At 49.0% G+C, this 21,041-nt stretch overlaps 1 protein-coding gene across 3 annotated transcripts in view; it reads right to left on the bottom strand.

Moving 5' to 3' along the window:
• Positions 1-21,041, bottom strand: part of FLI1 (Fli-1 proto-oncogene, ETS transcription factor) — a 166,110-nt gene that overhangs the window by 34,280 nt on the left and 110,789 nt on the right. For all 3 annotated transcript variants that reach the window (XM_038754761.1, XM_038754762.1, XM_038754763.1), the window contains 3 exons: positions 20,056-20,270; positions 10,461-10,615; positions 6,605-6,808 (listed from right to left, as the gene is read on the bottom strand). In XM_038754761.1, the coding sequence (XP_038610689.1) occupies positions 6,605-6,808; positions 10,461-10,615; positions 20,056-20,270 (574 nt within the window). The remainder of the gene's footprint in view (positions 1-6,604; positions 6,809-10,460; positions 10,616-20,055; positions 20,271-21,041) is intronic.

Consider the following 21,041-nt stretch of genomic DNA (forward strand, 5'->3'; position numbering starts at 1 on the left):
GAATGAGGACTCCCATTGGCCCAGGCACCAATGTCTGCCTCAGTTTCTCCATTAGAACTTTGAGGTTTTGACAGTGGAGTGCACCTCCTCCCGATGTTCATCCCACTACATCTTTATTCCTTCCTCCGATAATGTTGTTTTTCCTCCTGCCCCCTCTAATTGTAAATCATTTTGCTTTGCCTCCCCAGTAGAGTGGAAGTTCCTCAAAGGCAGGGAATGTGTGTCTAACTTCTCTTGTCTCCTTCTAGGCACTTAGGACAGTACTCAGTAGGAGTTTAGTGACTAACCACTGATGAATGGATTGAGGGAGTGATTGATATACCTGGTTTCCTCTCTCTTTCATGGAAATGAGCCCGCCAAATCATTGTCTGGAGAGGAATTGGTGACCTGAGGAAAGAGCTTTTTTAAAATAGGATTTGTTAACCTCTTACTTTGTGTCAAGAACTGTTCTAAGTGCTTGGGTCAATCAGGTTGGACATAATCCTTGTCCCACATGGGGCTCACAGTCATAATCCCTATTTTACAGATGAGGTAACCAAGGCGCAGAGGAGTAAAGTGATTTGCCCAAGATCACACAGCAGACAAGTGGCATTCATTCATTCAATCGTATTTATTGAGCTCTTACTGTGTGTAAAGCACCGTGGCAGAGCCAGGACTAGAACCCAGGTCCTTCTGACTCTTAGGCACCTGCTCTATCTATCCAGTAAGCCACACTGCTTCCCATGTGGCATGTGTGGGGCAGATCTTTGCAGTATGAATAAGGCAGTCAGATGAATGCATTTTTCTCTATTAACTTCTGAAAGCAACTCTTCCAAGCCCAAAGCCCAGAGCATCCAGGAACAGTGAAGTACCCAAATGCCCATGCTTTTTTATTTGTGGTACTCGTTAAGCCCTTGCTAAGTGGCAGGCACTGTACTAAGTACTGGGATAGGTACAAGATAATCAGGTTGGACCCAGTCCCTGTCACACATGGGACTCACAGTCTAAATTGGAGGGAGGAGGATTTAATCCCTATTTAACAAATGAAGTAAGTGCCTAACTGGGATTGGTAAACAAAGCATCAATCATGATGGGGAGAATTTGGGTGCTGTTGCTTCTCTCTCCCCGTCCCCTGCTAATGTATGGGAAAGACAATCTCTATCTTTTCCGGGACCAGTGGCCAAACCTGGTCAGGTGATGAGGGACAGTGATCCGCACACAGTAAGTGCTCAATAAATACGATTGAATGAATGAATGAATGGTACCACAGTGTAGCGTTTATCATGTCTGCTTTACAAGCAGAAGGTCCTAGGTTTGAGTCCCAGTGGATTCAGCATTTCTTTTTCTGGAGAAGCAGTGTGGCTTAGTGGGTAGAGCACAGGCCTGGGAATCAGAAGCACCTGGATTCTAATCCCGGCTCCTCCACTCATCTACTGGGTGACCTTGGGCAAATCACTTAACTTTTCTGTGCCTCAGTTACCTAATCTATAAAATGAGGATTAAGACTGTGAGCTCCATGTGGACGTGGACTGTGTCCAAACTGATTACTCAGTATCAACCCCAGTGCTTAGTACAATGTCTGGCACATCTTAATAAATACTATGTTTTTTAAAAAGGTGCATGAGTGTCATGTGTGTTATGCAGAGTACACAGGGTAACATGGAACATTTTGGAACACTTTCCAGACATCTGCTTCGACCCAGTTCATTTCTCCTGGGAGAACACAGTTCCCCCAATGTCTTACTGCAGAGGCACTGCTGTGTTCCCCTCCCAGGTCCCCTAGATTCGGGTGCCATTTCTGAGCCCCAGAACTCTCAAGAGGAACTGAGAGAGTGGTAGATTTGATGCACAGACTAAAATCTCCCGGGACAAAGGCATTCAGTGCCAAATCTGTACTGGACAGGCACAGGCCATATGAAAACTGGACTATCCGGTATAGAGCTGGGTGTATGGTCACCCTGAAGGTCACCCAGACTGACTCACGCCTAATGCTGGAGTGCCATCAGCCCCAGATCACGTGACTGGATCACATGACACACCTGGCTTCTGAGGCTCTCCAGAAGCAGGAAAGAGAAGCGGAAGGAGAGGAAGAGAAAGCTGCTGGTTGTGGGCACTGGCACAGTTTGGGGTGGAAGTTCGGGTGCATTGGGTGGGAGGGAGGGTACAAAGCTTCCACACACACCGACCGGGTGCCACTTGTCATTACCCTTGTCCAAGAACATCTCAGCAGAATGAATAGTCAGAAGCCAGCCCTGGGGACCGGTGGAAGTTCAGGAATGGAACTGAAGGAGCCACATTCAAGGCCAGGGAGGAATTGGGGATTAGAACCCAGGAGGGCTCGGCTCCCTGCCCCAGCCACAACTTCCCTCAGACATCTGGGTCTGAGGGAGAATGTGTCCAAGTCAATAGTAAGAATTTGGGCCAGAGAGGAGGCAGATCCCATGGAGAAAATGTTCTCTTCAATCAGAGGCCTTCCAAAGCACATTCCTCAGCAGTTCCCAGAAAGCACCGGGAGAAAGGCCTTCTTGACCTCTTCTAAGCCGGCATGAAATACACATTTCACAGTGAGCTAAGAAAAGGATTTTGCCCTCAAGACTGTTCTTGTTTCAGGTTTCATTCCTCGAAAGGGAGGAAGCAATGGCTTGACACGTCCTCAGACCCCAATGGATAAACTCTTGAGGGCCCTAGAATAAACTCTCTGGGGCCCTAGAGAATGGCTTTGAGCCCGGGTTAATCTGGCTCTTTCTCAGTCAGGGAGGCTAAGCTTCATCCTGAAGTCTCTGAGTCCTGGGGCAAATGTTGGTCTCTTGGATCTTGGGGATGCCGCCTGCCAAGGCAGAGCATAGGGAGTTAGTCAATCAATGTTTTTTCTGGATTACATGCTGTGTGCAGAGCACTGAATTAAGTGCTTGGGAGAGTACAGAATAATAGCTGTGATCCCGGCCAACAAATCGTTTTCAGTCTACCGTTTGTGGCTGTGCCTGGTCCTGTAGAGTGGAATGAAAGCTCCTTGTGTGCAGGGAACATGTCACTTGATTACTCTGTACTTCCAAGCACCTTGATGCGTCACACCAAGTGCATGCTCAATAAATATTGCCGTTGCTATTACTGACAGAGGGTCAAGTTGCCTCCTCTCTTCCCCAGGCTACCATATACCCTGACCAGTTTTAAACAATGGACTGGTCAATCCCAGCCACAGAGAAGCCCACCCCATGGGAATGATGGAAGCGAAGGTCCTCACAGCTGGGAAAGCTGGACTACTGGCCTCACTCATCCCAGGCTTCTGTCAAGACCCTATAATCTCTCATCAAGGCTGAAAAGACCCAAAATGGTGGCTCTCAAGCCTGTCAGCTTTGGAAAGCCTGTTCCCTCCCTGCCTGTAGCCCCATCCCCCTCTCCACCCCAGTGGAAAGTAGGCACCTCTGCCCAACCTCTTCACTGATGGGTCCTTCCATGTCCTCAGTGTGGTCAGGAAAGAGATTTGATTACCTATCCCTTTGGAAGTTACAAGCCCCCCAGATCATTTCTGGGTTTCACTAGGAAGAAATTTCACAACTGGACAGAGCCATTTGGGAGCAACTTCAATGAAAGCCCCACACAGCTTGAAATATCCCATACTGGGTGCTAGCCTGGACCCCTGAGGAATCCCAGTTAGACTCAGGAGACTGGTGGGGAGTTTTTCTGGTTGACACAGTCCCCAATCTCTGACATCATTCCCAAACAGTGCACCTCCTCCTTCCAGTTTACAACAGAACCTCCTGGGATCTGGAGTCCAGTATCCAGACCTTGAGCTCCAGCAATCGGGCTTTGTGGTTCTCAGAATCAGTGAGAGTGGTAGCTGGGGGGCTCTTTCCCCATGAATTCTACTTCCTTCTTCGCCCTCCCAACCCCATCCAACCTCCCCAACTTAATTGCTCAGACATTCACCTTTGCCCAACACTCTGAGTTCACTGGTGGGAACTCCTCAGAAAGGGAAATGTATTTTCATTTAAAGTTTAAATTAAAAATGGGGTGAGAGAGACGGAGGGAAGGATACCTTCTGCAATTCCTTCTCATTCCACAGGATACTTTTTCCTTTTAGGCTGCCACTGTTCACTACAAGTCAGAGATCAAAAAGAATAGAAACCCCTCAAAATGAATAAATAAACTCTGTCCCCTCTCCTCTGGCTGTCTCTCTGGTCTCTTGGGTTCCCCAAAGAAAATCCTCTAGGGTCAAGAACGCTAACTGCCTCTGGGGAGCAGTACATGGGTACTTTGATGTCCTGCCCATGCTTGGGTTGAAAGCATCCAAATCTCACTTCCCCCAACCCGTCTTCTATAAATACGGGCTCGGCCAAATGGGGTGTGTGGGAGGAAGAGATGGCGCCAGCAGCCTATCGGGTATAAGCTTTGTAGCTGAGGTCTGGGTGAGAGAAGGGAGGTGGATGGGGCCAAGGCAGGGATAGGGTTGGCTTATCTGGGCTCATTCCAAAAGCCCAAGGAAAACTTTATGTCTAGCGTGGATGAGGACAGGACAGGAAGGAGGAGAGCGAGTTATCTTTACCGAAGTAGAGGTTACGATATGTGAGGAAATGGCAGAAGCCCCAGTTAGTGAACCCTTTTGGGAGAAACCAGTGCCAAGGAACCAAGTTCATCTCCCAGAATCCCCAGTTTAGACTTAACAGAAGTCACAGCTCTGCTAGTTACTCTCCCGGAGGGACTTGACCTCTTTTTTCACAGTTGTAAAATGAGGATAGTAATCAGGGGTCCATGCAGCACCCACCAGGGGGCACCACACTCATAAGGCTTCCAGGATCAATCGATTGATCAGTCGCATTTATTGAGCAATTACTGTGTGCAGAGCACTGTACTTAGCTCTTGGGAAAGAAGAATGCAATAGAATTGGTAGTCTGCATCCCTGTCCAAGAGGAGCTTACTATTACTCAATCAGTGATATTAATTGAGCCTTTACTGCATGTGGAGTACTAATGTTTGGGAGAGACAATAGAGTTGGTTGACATGATCTCTGCCCTTAGAGGGCTTACAATCTATGGCTACACAAGACCGGTCGATAGGGTTAAGACCATACTGGCATTGCCCCCGGAGGGAGGGGGGCTCCAGGATAGCACTGGTCTGTTAAGGGATGAGTCTAGGAGAACAGAAATGCCTGGGCAATGAGCCTTGACTAACCTTTCAGAGCCCCACAATTAACTGCCAACTAACCATTCCAATAAACCACTAACTAGCCAACCCAACCAACCACTTACCTCCTCTTCCAATTGATGTTCTAAGAACAAACCCATTGTTCTTCTGCTTCAAAGAAAAGGGTGATGGGAGCATGTGCTGTTACCTTCCCTGCTGCCAAAACCCTGTGTTTAGGGACAGGGGGTTGGACAAGATGACCCCTGAACCGGGTTCTTCGAGGGCTAGGAATTGACTATTTTCACTGCCGGGCAAATTCTCTTTTTCTGAGATGTCTTATTTTGGACTAGTCCTCCTTGGTTCGGTCCAGTGCCTGTACCTGAGCCCAGCCCTGCCCAGGCACTCCTCCTTCATCTGCTTCCTGGTCACCATGGGAACAGCAGCATCTTCAGGGGCGAGGATCTCAATAGCTCCCTTCCTATGCCCAAAGGAGGGGGTTTGGACACAGTCCACCCAAAAGGCAGCAAGATGGCAAAGCACAAGAAACTAAACCCTCCCCTCATACTCTCTCCTTGACTCTTTCCCCCTCTACTCCCTACCTCGTTTCCCTGGAAATACATCTGGAAAATCAATAAAACATCCAGAGGCTTTTTGGCAGCGGATAGTTCCCTGCAATCCGGCGAGCAGACGTCGAAGGCAGCTGCCTGAGAGACAGAAGTCTGATCCTCCTCCCTGAGTGCCTGGGCAGGAGAGTGAGCAGACAGAAGTCTGGACCCCCAAAACCACCACCTAAGAACACAGGATGCCCAAGAAGCCAAGTGATTGGATTGGCAAACAAGCAGCAGGACTGGAAGGTTAATCCCCAAAATGCACACTTCTGACCCCTTCTCTTTAGAAACCAGGATGACACTGGTCCCCCAAATGAACTCAGCGGGCTGTTCCGAGATAAGACTTCTGGGCCACCCTCTGCCTGGAGAAGAGAGGGGATGTCTCTGTAGGGACAATCTTGGGACCCGAATTGGAATCTATCTGTGGCTGGGAATGATTCAGGGTCCCTGGCTGGGGAGGCCTTGGTCTTCATCCATCAGAAACTCACCCATCAGACTCTACCAAGGACTCTGACTCCTGAAACCTTCTGGTCTGGGGCAGAAAGACCTGCATTTTGCCCAAAGGCACCATGGAGATGATGCCCTCATTCTGAATTCCCATTAAAATAAGGAGTCAAATGTGGGCAAGTCACGATCTCCTTCTGCCTCAGTTTCCTTCTCTTTAAAAAGGGGGATAAGATAACTACTGCCCACTCTTAGATTGTGAGTCCCATGTGGGAGCGAGACTGCACTTGATGTGATTATCTCATATCTGCCCCATCGCTAGGCACAGTGTTTAGCAGGTAGTAAGTTCTTAATAAATGCCCTGATAATAATAATGATATAACATATCGTTATCATTATTGTTAGGTTTCCAAGGGTTCCTGTCACCCCATGAGTGGAGGAAAGACACTTACTTTCCCTGAGGTAACTGAGGTGAGATAACAGCACTTCCGTGTTGTAGAGGGAGGTGGTTCGGAGGAAGTCCTCCTTATTCATTTTACACAACTCCTTGCCATCCATGTTCTGGAAAAGGGTCGTGTCGATCTCCAAAAGTCCGTATTCCTTTATCGCCCATTCCAACCACTGGCGCACATGATCTTGGGTCCAGAGGTTGGGATCTAGTGGAAAGAAAACCCGTTCAATCAGTAGAGTTAGCTCGAGCGGGCCCTGCTCCCTCATTGGTTCAATCAATCAATTGAATTGATTGAGCGCTTACTGGGAACAGAGCAATGAACTAAGCACTTAGGAGAGTACAATACAACAGAATTAGGAGTCATGTTCCCTACCCACAATGAGCTTGAAGTCTAGAGAACTCTTGCTGTTTCGCAGAGGTTCTATCTCTTACGGAAACTCTCCTACTTCCTACAAATGCTCGACTCTTCATAAGAAGAGTGGATGGTAAGCAGTGTCATCCTGGAGCAGAATACTGTCTCCTCTAACAGGGACACCAGGATAGCCTCAGTTTTCTTCCAATGTGAGGTGAGGTTCCTGACCAACCCCACATTTGGGAAAACTAGGTTTGTCAATCACATGTCTTGATTGTTGCAACACACCTGGACAAAACTGTGTTTCTTCCTCATCATATTGCCTTCTACCCACATGGTGGGAGAAGACCCTACACCCTTCAATCCAAAACGTGTTGGGAAAACGGAGCCTGTTTGAAGAACAGGGTGTTTCTTTTCTTCCTGGTCAGCCAGTCTCATAGTGAGGGATCTCTCATCTCAACTCCCATCATCACTCACTTGCATAGCCACACACACACACACACAAACACACACACACACACACCACTACTCAGACTTCTGCCTCCATTTTAGCCCTTTTTATCACTTGCTTCCTGGTGCCCAGTGCTCTCCTGCATCTCTCCCTGAAACCCTGCAAAGTTCCTGCCATCCTGTTCTAGTGAGATATACAATTCTTTTTCTGGAATTTGTTAAGTAGTCACAATATGCCAGGGACTGTCCTAAGCACTGGGATAGATACAAGCTAATCAAGTTGAACACAGTCCCTGTCCCACATGGAGCTCACAGTCTTAATCTCCATTTACAGATGAGGTAACAGAGGCCCGGAGAAGTGAAATGACTTGCCCAAGGCCACACAGCAGACAGCGGTGGATCTGGGAGCAGATTCCCAGGCCCGTGCTCTGTTCACTAGGCCATGCTTCTTCTCGGCTTCTCAGCTTCTCAGGTTCCTTCTGAATTTGACAAGGTTTGATAAGTAATCAACAAATTCGAGGTGGAGGTCTGGGACCACTTTTATAAAAAATCATTCAATCAGCAGTCCTATGACTATGAGTCCCAGTTGGGACAGGGACTGAGTCCAGCCTGATTATCTTGTATCTACCCTATTGCTTAGAACAGTGCTTGGCACACAGTAAGTGCTTAACAAGTACACTAAAAAAAATCAATCATTAGGTTAAAAATTAATTGGAGGGTGGTGGAGGCGGAGTTCCAGGACCACTTCTCTAAACAAATTACCCATGGGTCCACTTCCCAATCACTTCTCCCTCTTTTGTCCATCAAGAATGCCCTCATCCCGAGCAGAAAGGAAGAAGGTAAGTTCTTTACTTCAGTTTTTTTTTCCTATTTCCAAATACCTGGTTTAGCTTTCCACGTATTGAGGGTGCTTGATAATTGATTCTTATGATGGTGCTGTGGGATTAAACCTTACTGAGCCTGACTCTAAGCTCAATTTGATTATGATTTTCTGCAGGGTGAGGACCTCTTCTATTTCACCTTGATACTCTATTACAACCTAGCCCACACACTTCACTCCTCTGATGCTAACCTTCTCAAACCTCGAACTCATGTGTCTTGCCAAGGACCTCTCACTCACATCCTGCCTCTGCCATGGAACACCCTCCCTTCTCATATCTGACAGACAATTACTCTCCCCTTCTTCAAAGCCTCACTGAAAGCACAACTCCTCTGAGAGGACTTCCCTGACTGAGTCTTTGTTTCCTTTTCTTCAAATCCCTTCAGCATTGCCCTGATTTGCCCCCTTTATTCATCTCCTGTCCCAGCCCCACATCACCAATATACATATCTGTAATTAATTTATTTATATTAATGACTATCTCCCCTCTAAATTGCAAGCTTGTCATGGGCAAGGAATATGTCTGGTATATTGCTACATTGTACTCTCCTAAGTCCTTAGGACACAGAAAGCAATTAATAATAATTTTGGTATTTGTTAAGCTGCACATGACACCTGGCATTAGGAGTGCCCCTGGGTATGGCACTGGACACTAAGTACACCTTGGATGCAAGAAGGTGAGTGAGAATCTTTGGATATACGGGTGAGTGTATCTGAGTGCATGCGTGCCTGTGAGTGAAAGTGTGAGAGTGTGTGTGTGTGTGTGTGTGTGTGTGTGTGTGTGTGTGTGTGTGTGTGTGTGTTAAAGGCAGCAGAGGTAGAATCCTCTCCCCTAAGTGCTTTCCTTCTTTCCCTCTCAGACCAATCAGAAATGGCTGAGGCCCTGAGCAAGGTGGCCAGGCAACCAAGGTCACTCCAATTTGTAAAGGAAAAAAGTCTTGAGAAGTGCTCAAAATTTCAGCTGGTCTCCTCTGCTTCTCCCAGAACTCCTATTCAGGCCCATCATGTCCCACCCAAGCCTCAACCTGCCCGAACACATTTTTTCCTGAGTTTATTTATTGATTTATTTACATTCAGCCCTCGCACAATGTTTTTTTCTCTCGCCTGTAGCTTTACAATGGATGATAAATCTCTCATTCTGGATCAGGTTAAACTTTTCCAAATGTGTTTCCTGGATGACTCTTGTCTCTTCCCGTCTGAGTCCCCATCTGTTGATGATCTGTGGTCCAGCTCCTACCTGTCTCCCAAACTCTGCCATAAATCCAACCTGCTGCTCCGCCGGGCCTCTACTGCTCTGATTTCTGAGCTCACCCCACCAAGAGCCGGTCCTTCCCAGAGCCAGGAAGCTGACACTATAACCCTAACAGCCCAGGGGTGACACAAGGAGAGAGCTTGAGGGCTGGGCTGGGCTGGGCTGGCGAGAGCCAGGGAATTCAGAAGGGAGCTTTGATTAGGTCTTGGTTTCTGTACCCTTAGGAAACTTAGGAGTTTTGAAATACAACTCTGGTCCCTTTGGCCTCACACCCACCCAGGACTGATACACATTTGGTCAGCGATCTCCATCTCCACTTGAAATGAGATACTATTTTTTGTCCATGTGCAGGTGGTGTCTACACACACACACACACACACACACACGCACACGGGCCAACCCCTCCCTGCCCCCGTGCCCACCACCCTACAGATTACTCATTATTCCAGCCAATAGGGCTGTATTTTTCTCCCTTAGAAGATGTGGCCTTTAGTCTTCAACATGTTAGTTATTTTCATGGCTGCTTCGAAAGGTCATCAGCCCTCTCCACACCTCCAGGCATAAATGCACCTGAACCCAGCCAGATGGTTGGGGAAGGTCTCTCTCTACTATAGATGAAAATATCCAAAAGCAGTAGAGTCTAGTGGTTCCATCAGTATTCTGCCCTGGGAACTCACCAAGGCTTATGATCAGGGAGTTCTACCTCCGGTCTAGCTTAGGTACCTCCTGCTGCAGCCAGCAGGCAGGCCTGGCCTGTGGATCTGAGCTAGGGCCTTGGAGCTGCTGGCCCCACTTGGAGGCACAGAGAGATTTCCCCCACTGTCACCATCCCCCCAGGACCACCCGCCTGCCTCTTCTTCCAGACGGATGCCAGAGCAGGGCTGGGCATTGAAGACCTTCAGACCCCTTTGATCCCTAGGTACCTGCAGGGACGATGACTCTCCGCTCATTGGTGGTCATATTAGGTGGGGGTGGGCCGTTCTTCTCCTCCATGTATGAGTTGTAGTTCATTGGGTTGGTCTCGCCGCTGCCCACCAGCTTGCCACATTTGCTCACACTGCAATCCACTGGAGATTCCCTGGGAGGGGAGGGGAGCAGACACCACATTCGTCAGAGAGATCCCATTGCCGCTACCACCATGAGCTGCCCCAAACCCGGCCCAGAGACTGTGGCAGAACTGAGGTGACCGCTTCTGGCCCTTGGAGAAGCTCCGAGTCCTGGCTTCCCCAGCCCCCACTGACCCTGGTCAGAGGTGCTTGGCCAGCAACAGTGGGCAGGGGGATGGTAGAAGGAGGGGACTGGGAGGCTGAACTCCCAGGCCTCAGCTAGAGATGATTGTGGCTGGCTGGGCCCTTGAGGCTACCCGGGTGTCAGTCTGTGCCCCTTGGGGCGGAACCCTTGTGTCCAGCTGGGTGGCAGCCTGGGCTCCTTGGGGTGGAACACTCATGGCCATCCAGGTGGCAGGCTATGCCCCTTGGGGTGGAAAACGTGCAGCAAAACAGAGCTCTGGAAGACACCCATTTTGCTAATTACACCAGCATATTTGAGCTTCTTGCCTTGTGACATCAGGGCTCTGATACAGAGTCAGTGGTCTGTTTCACCACAGTGAAATCCAGAGAGGGGCCTGCTGCCTCACCCCCAGGGCCCCCACCCCTATGGCCCTGTTGCCCATGGCCCCCACCTCCACCCCCAACCCTTAAGAATCCACCAGGTGCAGGGATGTGGGGAGCAAAGCCCTCTATTCCTTGTATCCTTGATCCGATGGCCCTGGGGTTGGGGAAGCCTCATAGGAAGCAGAAATGCTGAGGAAGGCTGTGGGGAGATCACTGCTGTGTCTAGCTCTAGCAGGAGACTTGATGGAAGCAGAGGGAGATGTAAAGAGACTAGACAGATAAAGTGACCCAGAGTGATAGAGACATGAACAGAGGGGTACAGAGAGAAAGATAGGGACTGGAAGAGAGAAAGAAAAACAGAGGTTGAAAAAGAGATGCAGAGAGAGACAAAGACTGAGATGAGCAGAGGAAGAGAAACTGAGACAGAAATAATGAGACAGAGAGAAACAAAGAGAAAGAAAGAGATAGAGACAGAGCCAGAAAGATGCAGAGAAAGACCACGAATGAGAGAAGCAGAGGCAGAGAGAGGTTGAGAAAGAAATAATGGGAGAGAAAGGGAGACAGAGAGACAGACGGAGAAAGAGATATGGAGGAAGAGTGACATGCAGAGAGAGATAAGGATGAGAGAAGCAGAGGCAGAGACTGAGACAGAAAAAATGCAAGAAAGGGAGACAGAAAGAGAATAAATATAAAGAGAGGCAGACACACAGATAGGCAGAGACAGTAAGAGAGATCAGATACATGAGAGAGAAAGAGAGAGAGAGAATGAGAGAGAGAGAGAGAGAGAGAGAGAGAGAGAAGAGTACAAGCAAACCCTGGCAGTAATTCCATCCACATCAGGCTTCCAGATTCAAAGATTCAAATGCTGTCCAGCCGGGGTCATTTAGCGGCCTCCGACTCTTCTAAAGTCCCAGAGATTGGACAGCCCTCCGGACCTTGTGTCGGCCAGCCCATGCGGCTGCAGAGAATTGGCTACCTCAGGCCCTCATAGCAGAACCCCCAGTGGTCACAGGACAGAGGGGTAATCGGGGGTTCACCCAAAGAGACCCCGGGGGAGCAGGATGCTGCAGAGGAACACTGGGACAAACTCCGAGTCCCAGGCATCAGCACGGGAGGAGGGGGCCTGGACGTATGAAATAAAGTACATTAAATAAATTTGTTTCTTAATCTGAGGAGGGGGGAATATTGAAGATCACTTATCATAGCTGGGAGATAAATGCTCCACTGAGATATTAGAAGTCAGACGGTAATTTTTTCCTGATGTCTTACTAGGGGGAAGCCTGGCCTGAAAATGAAAATAAGATGTGTAACTTACACATGTTAGAATTTAAGGTTTTACTATTTCGTCTACTGTTTTCCAGGCAGAGAACCAAAACCAGGCAATCAGAGTCCCAAACTGCTGAAGGCTTAACGTCCCCATGGCAGGCAGAGAGAGACAGTAGCACACTGGGGCTCTTCATCAGGATTCATTCATTTGGCTTTTTCTGCAGCAGGCCTAGGCCACGCACTCCAAGAGAGACACTAGGAGCTGGCTTTCTCTCCCCTGCAGCCTTCCCCAGAGAGAATGAGATGGAACAGCCAGAGAAGAGGGGATTGCTGAAATGCTGTCAGCCTTTGCAGACTGGTTTCAGGGCTAGCAGGGATGATGGGGATTGCTCAAAGCCCTCAGGGGCCGGGGACAGAACTGGGCCAACTGTCCACAGAGCAGAAACGTCCCGTTATGAAGGCCACTTTTCCAGTTTTATTTGGGCTGGTCTGGTTTTGGTTTTGTCTGGTCTCTGTCCTGGGTGGATTTGGCATCAGTTGCCCAGCATTTTCACTTTCAATATTTGGCCTTCCTTCTGCCTTGGCTTGTGCTGCTGAGTTCCAAGGCTTCAAGGTGTTGCCTGTGTTCCCAGAAACCTGGGAGGGGAAGGTAGCAGCCCTGGAGCCAGTAGGTTGGGGGAATCAGGGGTTCTCCCAAGATGATCTTGGTTCTGCAGATTTCCTCAGAGAACTTTTCATGATCTCATTACGTTCTGGTCCTCCAGCAACATCACCTCTTGAACCTTTTCACCCTTTACCTATGTTTAAGGTTATTCCTTCGTTTGAAGACTTTGCCTCTTTAGGAAAAGGGATTGGATTCCTTTCCTTCTCACTCCATCTTTCAGCTTCTCAGCTAGTCTAAGGCTGGCCCAGTGGCCAGGCAGGATTTTTCCAACTCCAAAGCTCCTCTCTGAGCACTAGGAGGCACGGAAAAGTCAAGTGGCCACTAACTGACAGGAAATGCCAAGATTTTCCACTATATCTGATCCATGAGCCCTGGAAGAGGGGACAGGCCCCAGGAGTGGCCACAAACACCCAGCACCAGAGCCACCACAGTCAGGACTGTGGTTCACTGGGCATCCCTGCCGGAAGATTCCATCGGGGGCAGAGGGAGGGTCAGGGCTCTGGGAGGCAGCCTTAAGAGGGTGCCTCATTAGGTAGAGAGGATGCTGGGAAAGGCGACTGATCCTGGCAGAAGAGAAAGAGGGGTGGAAGGAAAAGATCTCTGGAGATTTGGGGGCACCTCAGACTCAGAAGGGGGGGTCCAGAATTGCCAAGTTCCATGTGATTCCCTCTTTCCTTCATATTTCTTTGTATCCCTCAAGGATATATTCCCCTGGAGCTCTGGGTCTTCCCTTTCTTGTGCTGTCTATACTGCTCTCCTTCACACCCACCCTCTTTCCTCTTGCCCACTCTCCCTCTCCAAATGATGCATCCCTGCAGCTTGGCCTTTTTGAGCCAACCCCACCCAGATCACCCCTGAGCCCATCTCTCCCTCCCAGTTCCCATTCTGCCCCTGAACCAACAGGAAGCCAGGCTCTCCCCACCCCACCTTGGGCCACTTGGGAGAATGGCCAAAGGCCATGCGGTTACCTGGCAGCCGGTGTTCCCTCCACTCTCAGGGACCCCACAGCTTCGGGCAGCCTCCCCCAGAAAGCACCAGCCTCTCTCCCCTCTGGCCGAGCGGCTACTGCTCGGAGCCCAGGTGAAATGCAGAATAAAGGCGGCTGCTCTTTATCAAGGCAGCTGGAGGCTGTGAAGAGGGTCCGCTGAAAGCAAGAGGGAGGGGGCAGGGGAGGGAGTGAGGTTTTGTTCGGCAATGGCCGGCGGTGCCAGCCAGTAGATGGCGGCCGCTTGGTCCTGCAGCTGGTAGTTTTGGGGCAGGGGGCTGGGGGGCCCCGGGCTGCCTCAGTGGGATCGAGGAGGGGGTTCTCCTCAGATGCTGCAGTTGAGATATGGACGTGGAAATACTGTCATGTCCATCTAATATGACCACATTCTCCTTAGTTCTTAATACACATCTCTGCCTGTACAGTAGGGGCCTAGCCAGTGCCGTTGATGGATGGATTGATTGAGGCTGCCCTAGGCCTCAGGATTTCCTCACGGTGTCCGAGAGCTGTGGTTTTTCCTTCAGACCTGTGGTCCCTGAGCCAGATGGAACATTCGGTCTATTCCCAGAATGATCTTTCCTGCACTTTGGTGAACACACGAGGGACTCAGAGATTGACTGTCAGTAGTCTCTGTGAGGCGACTTGAACAGGGACAAGGCCCCAGGAACGGAGACAGGCAACGTCTACTTGTATGCTTCGCATTCCTCTGGATACTGTCTCCTTCTGCGCATCCTACTGGCCATTTTAGTCCCAGGCAGCCCTGCTGAGCCGCAGGTCTGGAAACACACGTGTGTCATCTGTGTAAGATTCAGCCCAAGAAGAGGCAGAAGCCAAACAGACATGGCCTACACTGTTCTCTCTCACTGGCATTTTGAAGAGGATATATCCTCCAGGTCAAGAGTGGTACAATCTACATCGAGTTCAGAACTTGCCTCTACCCCAGGGTGGGGGTAGGCTCAGGAAATGTTGCCGGCCCACTGGCCGACATGAAAATAGCTTGTGGCATATGAAGGGCACACATACATGAGCTTCACATTTCACGTTCTGGACCCATATGTGGCAAAGCACCTGCTAGCATTGTTTAGGGGTGGAAGGTCCCAGGGATGGGCAGGGCCAAGGAATCATGCCCCCACAGCTCAGGTGGGTAGGGCCAGCACTGGATGTGAGCAGATTATCATACTCGCCTGCACTATGTGGCACAATCATGGCAGGGACAGCTGAAATAAGCATGATGCCTTGTACCAGGTCATCAGTGTCTATGGACCAGCCATGAAGGGAGAGTGTTCACATGGACAATGTGCCCCAGCCAACTACCTCTCTCATTTCCATACACCGGTTCTCTTTCCCAACTAGAATGTTTCCCATCTTCCCTCAGCTCAGGCAGAATGCAGTCGAGAATTATTTGCAGACCACAGCTTGGATGGAGACACTGAAGTCTACATCTGAGAAAGGCCCTGGGGGCTGGTCCAGGCCTGCTTGATGCTTCAGGGGGGATCCGATGGAAGAGAAGGGAACCCCTTCCTCTAAGGGGTGGGAGAGTTGGGTGAACTGAAAAGCCAGAGTTCCCCAGATCCAAAGCCTTTCTGGATGACTCTCTCCAGCCCTGCTGGTAAGGATCCCATAATGGAGACTCAGGGCATTCCCTGGCAGAGGTACCCCCGAGCTTGTATTGGCAAAACCAAGGCCACTGTTCATGAGTACCATGTCAGAGAGTGCAGAATTCTAGCGTTCTTTTGGTACAAACAAGTCTAACACTCTTCCCATTTTTCACACCGCATTAATTAGTCATGACATTTATGAAGCTCTTAGTATGTTCCAAGCACTATGTTAAGCACTGGGATGAATACAAGATAAGCAGGTTGGACAGAGTACTTCTCTCCCATGGAGCTCAAAATCTAAGAACAGGGATCATAATAATAATAATGATGATGATATTTGTTATGTGCTTACTGTGTGCCAAGCACTGTACTAAGCACTGGGGTAGATACAAGCAAGTCGGGTTGGACACAGCTCCTGTCCCATGTGGGACTCACGGTCTCGATACCCAATTTACAGATGAGGTAACTGAGGCCCAGAGAATGAAGTGACTTGCCCAAGTCACACAGCAGACATGTAGCAGAGGTGGGATTAGAACCCATGACATCTTTACTCCCAGGTCCATTTTCTTTCCACTATACTATTCTGTTTCCCTCCCTCATTTGACAGATGAGGGAACTGAGTCCCAGGGAGGTCAAGTGACTTTCTCAGGGTCATGCAGCAAGCTAATAGCAGACCTGCGATTTGAACCTAGGTCCCTTAAATATCAGTTCTGTTCCTCTAGGCCATTCTAACTTCTACTTCAGATGGTATTTCAATCCCAGTGCAGGCATTTGTATAAAATAGCCCTGCTCCCTGCTCCCTTTTGAGCCTAGATGGGTGTGAGAGGAGGTTTATTAGGTGCCAGGGACCTGATGGGCTTCCTGCCTCACTTCCCCACAACTGCCTCTCAGCATCTCCCCACAGCCCCCTTCAATTATCTCCAGTCCCCAAAGGGGGTGAAGGCCAGGTTGGATGTGCTTGGTCTGGACTAGTCATAGATTAAAACTAGCCACGTGGCTTGGTGGATAAAGCAAGGGACTGGGAGTCAGAAGTACATGGGTTCTAGTCCCACCTCTGTCACATGTCTGCTGTGTGACCTTGGGCAAGCCACTTCACTTCTCTGGGCTTCAGTTACCTCATCTGTAAAATGGGGATTGAGACTGGGAGTCCCACATGGGACAGGGATTGGGTCCAATCCGATTTACTTGTAACCACCCCAGCACTTAGTACAGTACCTGGCACACAGTAAGTGCTTAACAAATACCACAATTATTATTATTATTAGTGACCCAAAGGTTGACCTCCATTAGGTTCTACCTGTAGTAGCAACAGCAGCAGTAGCAGTATTCACTGAGTGAGTAATGCCCACTGGGTGAATTTCACAGTACACAGCATTTGAGAAAAATAAAACATAGCAGGGACACATCCCCTGCCCACAAGGAGGGAAATATTTACAGATAAAGTAATCAAAAGAAGTAATTGAAAACATAATTGAAGAATATGCATGCAATCGTAAGTATTCACGATGGACATTAGTGAGGCAGATGGCTGGTGGGTTTGTATGACATGGGGTGCTGGGAGTTCAATCAATCAATCAATCAATCACTGATTGAAACAGTGAGGCCTAATGGAAAGAGTATGTGCCTGGGAGTCAGAAGACCTGGGTTCTAATCCTGACTCCTGCATTTGTCTAATGTGTGACTTTGGGCAAGTTACTTAACTACTTCTCTGTGCCTCAGCTTATGCAACTGTAAAATGAGGATTTAATACCTGATCTTCTCTCCTCTTTAGACTGGGAACCCCATATGGGACTGGGACTATACACAACCTTGTATCTACCCCAGGGCATAGAACAGTGCTTGGAACATAGTAAGTACTTAACAAATGTAATAATAATACTAATATTATTATTTGTTGAGCACTTCAGGTGAGCTCTGCACACCTTAATACAGAGCTCTGCACACAGTCCTTTGGAGAGTATAACATAACAAAGGAATATAATATAATATGATTAATATTACCTCATCTATAAAATGGGGATTAAAACTGTGAGCCTGAGGTGGGTCATGGACTGGGTCCAAACTGATTAGCTTGTATCTATTCCAGCACTATTACAGTTCCTGGAACATAGTAAGCACTTAACAAATACCATACAAAAATATGATACAAAAGAGGAAATGAGCTAATCAGGGGAAGGTTTGTTGGATGAGATAGGATTTTAGGAGGACTTTGCCTTTGGGAAGAGCTGGGGGTCTATTGGATTTGGGGAGGGAGGGTGGGAGTTCCTGCCCAGGGGGAACAGACACAGAAGACAAAGAAGGCGAGAGTGAGGTACAGTCAGAAATTAGAATTCCCCTTCCCTAGGTTTTCCTTCAAGATCTGCCCTATCTGGTTCCCTTGTTAATTGCGTTCTGAGGCACTAGCTGCTCTGTAGACACAGTGGGAATATAGACCTCCAGCGTGGCTTAGTGGAAAAAGCATGGGCTTGGGAGTCGGAGGTCATGGGTTCTAATTCCAGCTCTGCCACTTATCAGCTGTGTGACTTTGGGCAAGTCACTTAACTTTTCTGTGCCCCAGTTACCTCATCTGTCAAATGGGGATTAACACTGTGAGCCCCACGTGGGACAATCTGATTACCTTGTATCTACCCCAGTGCTTAGAACAGAGCTTGGCACTTGGTAAGTGCTTAACAAATACCATCATTATTACTATTGAAGAATTGACTACCTGCTTGACCAATTAAATTCCTCTCTAGGATCCAGAAGGGATGGGGCTAGATCCTTTCCCAACCTTTGAGATCCTGTAGATCCATGATCAGAGTAATTATGATAGCAATAGTGATCCCGGTAGTATTTATTGAACACTTACTATATGCTAAGCACCGTGTGAGCTGCTGGAATAGAGACAAGGTTATCAGATTGGACCTACTCTCAATCCCAGAGGGCTCACCAACTAAGAGGGAAGGAGAACAGGTATTTTATCCCCATTTTTCAGTTGAGGAAGCTGAGGCCTGGTGAAATCAGGCTGGTCAACAATCTCACAGCCAGCCTGGGTGTCCAGACTTCCAGGAATATGTTCTTCCCTCTGAACCAGACTGCCTCGTACAAGATTTTTAAGCAGTCCTTTCTGCACACCTGTATGCTCCTGAGACCCACCCTCACACCCAGATAAGCCAGTTGCCCCCATCCCAACCCCAAGCAGAGGGTGAACTGCTGGGGCAGAGTTGCAGGGCTGGGGCCTGGACATCCTAAATTTTCACCCATGGAGAAGGCAGCGCTGAATCTCTGAGCACCCCCAAGGGAGCCTTGGAGTGTCTCTCCTTTTTGTAAATGAGATTTGATGTGGCAACATTTTTGGTGCCCACAGGCAGACCTGTAGATTAGATGGTCAAGTCAATCATATTTATTGAGTGCATACTATGTGCAGAGGACTGTTCTAACCACTTGGGAGAGTACAATATAACAACCTAACAGACACATGGAGCAAGAAGGGGAGGAAGAGAAGGAGGAGAAGAGGAAGGGACATAGGAGAATGAATAGGATGAGGATGGGAGAAAGAAGAGGAGTAGGGGAGAAGGAGAGAAAGAGGAGACGGAGGAGGAGGTAGAACAGGAGGAAGAGCAGGAGGAAGAGTAGGAAGATAAGGAGGAGAATGAGGATGAAGAGATGGTGGCGTTGGAAAAAAGATTTGATTCTTCCATAGCATCTGGGAGTTGATGCCAGGGACATTACGTCTCCTTCATGATTGTAATGGTATTAACTATTTGCCAAGCACTGTGCTAAGTTCTAGGGTACAAAAGATGATCCAGGATAAACGGATCAGGTTTACAGTCCAAGAGATAGGGAGAGTAGGAATTTGAACCCCTCCCTAAAGAGGAAGTGAGTTTCCTGCAGGCAGGGAACCTCTGGATCATAAGCATCTTGAGGGCAGGAATAATATCTACCCATTCTATTGCACTCTCCGAAGTACTTAGTGTGTACCCTGCCCAGAAAAGGTATTCAATAAAGATGGACTGAAACTGACTGAAATTGAAACACAGCAGACAAGTGGCAGAACTAGAAGAACCCAGATTTCCATGACTCCCAGCCTTGAGCTCTTTGAATAATGCTCTACACATGAAGTAAATAATAATGAATACAACTGAATTAGCAATTTCCCCGCTCATAACAAGTTTACAGTCTACAGAGCCTCTTGCAGTAGATCACCGTTCCATTAAACTCCCCAGTCTCGCCTCCCTTACCGAAACCAACTGGGGCTTGAGTCACTCACACCACCCAACCACGACGGAGCAACAAGGCCTGTGGCTACCAGCAGAGCAAGAATGGAGAGCGGACCCCTCCCTTCTCCCCTCCCCTAGTCCCTCCCCCCGGCAGCTCCATGGCCAGGGCAGGGTCAGGAGAGCTGTCCCTCACCTGGATCCATTCATGTGGTCATACTCGCGCTTGACGCTGACCCTGACGGGCTGGTTGATCCAGTCCTGCTGGGGTGGGAGGGGGTTGATCTTGTGGGGCTGACCGTAGTCCGGGCTCCCTGAGGCAGTCATGTCGGCCTTCGGCAGCTGTGTCGCCGCGGCTCCGTACGTTGAGTCAAAGAGTGATTGGTCGTCGCTTACCACCGAAAGAGCCTCCTGGGAATCAGACAAGAGGGGACGTCAGCAGAGTGCCTCCTCTCTCTTCTCTCTCTCTCTCCCTCTCTTGGCAGGTGCTCTGGTGATCCGGGATGGGGTTGGGAGGGTGGGGGGTGGGTGCCTTCACCTGCAGCCTGGGGTGACTGCAGGTTGAACGGGGTGTCTGGGGCTCTTGCTAACCCTTATGCAAAACAGTTGGGCTCCTCCTGGGCTCCACAGCAAAGGGAAGTGCTGTGGCTGCTGCAAATTAGCCCAAAGTCTCACCCGGGTCTTGGGTTCTGCCAGGCTCTTGGAGTCGAGGCCCAACTGGGGAGGAGGCTGAGGCCCACTGTGGTTTGTGAGTACTGCACAGTCACTTGGGACTGCCCCGTGAAGATAGTCAACTAACTTGCAGTGTTTATTAAGCTCTATCTACTACTACTAATAATAATGATGGTATTTGTTAAGTGCTTACTATGTGCAAAGCACTGTTCTAAGCATTGGGGGGATACAAGGTGATCAGGTTGTCCCACGTGGGGCTCACAGTCTTAATCCCCATTTTACAGATGAGGTAACTGAGGCCCAGAGAAGTTAAGTGACTTGCCCAAAGTCACACAGCTGACAATTGATGGAGTGGGATTTGAACCCGTGACTCTGATTCCAAATTCCGTGTTCTTTTCACTGATCCACACTGCTTCTCTATTTGCTAAGCACTAGATACAGAAGGATCAGACAAGCTACAGGCCAAGGTTACCCCCTGGGGCTCCCAATCTAAGATAAATGGAGAGTAAG

This window comes from Tachyglossus aculeatus, chromosome 11, assembly GCF_015852505.1.
Source record: "Tachyglossus aculeatus isolate mTacAcu1 chromosome 11, mTacAcu1.pri, whole genome shotgun sequence".
NCBI lineage: Eukaryota > Metazoa > Chordata > Mammalia > Monotremata > Tachyglossidae > Tachyglossus > Tachyglossus aculeatus.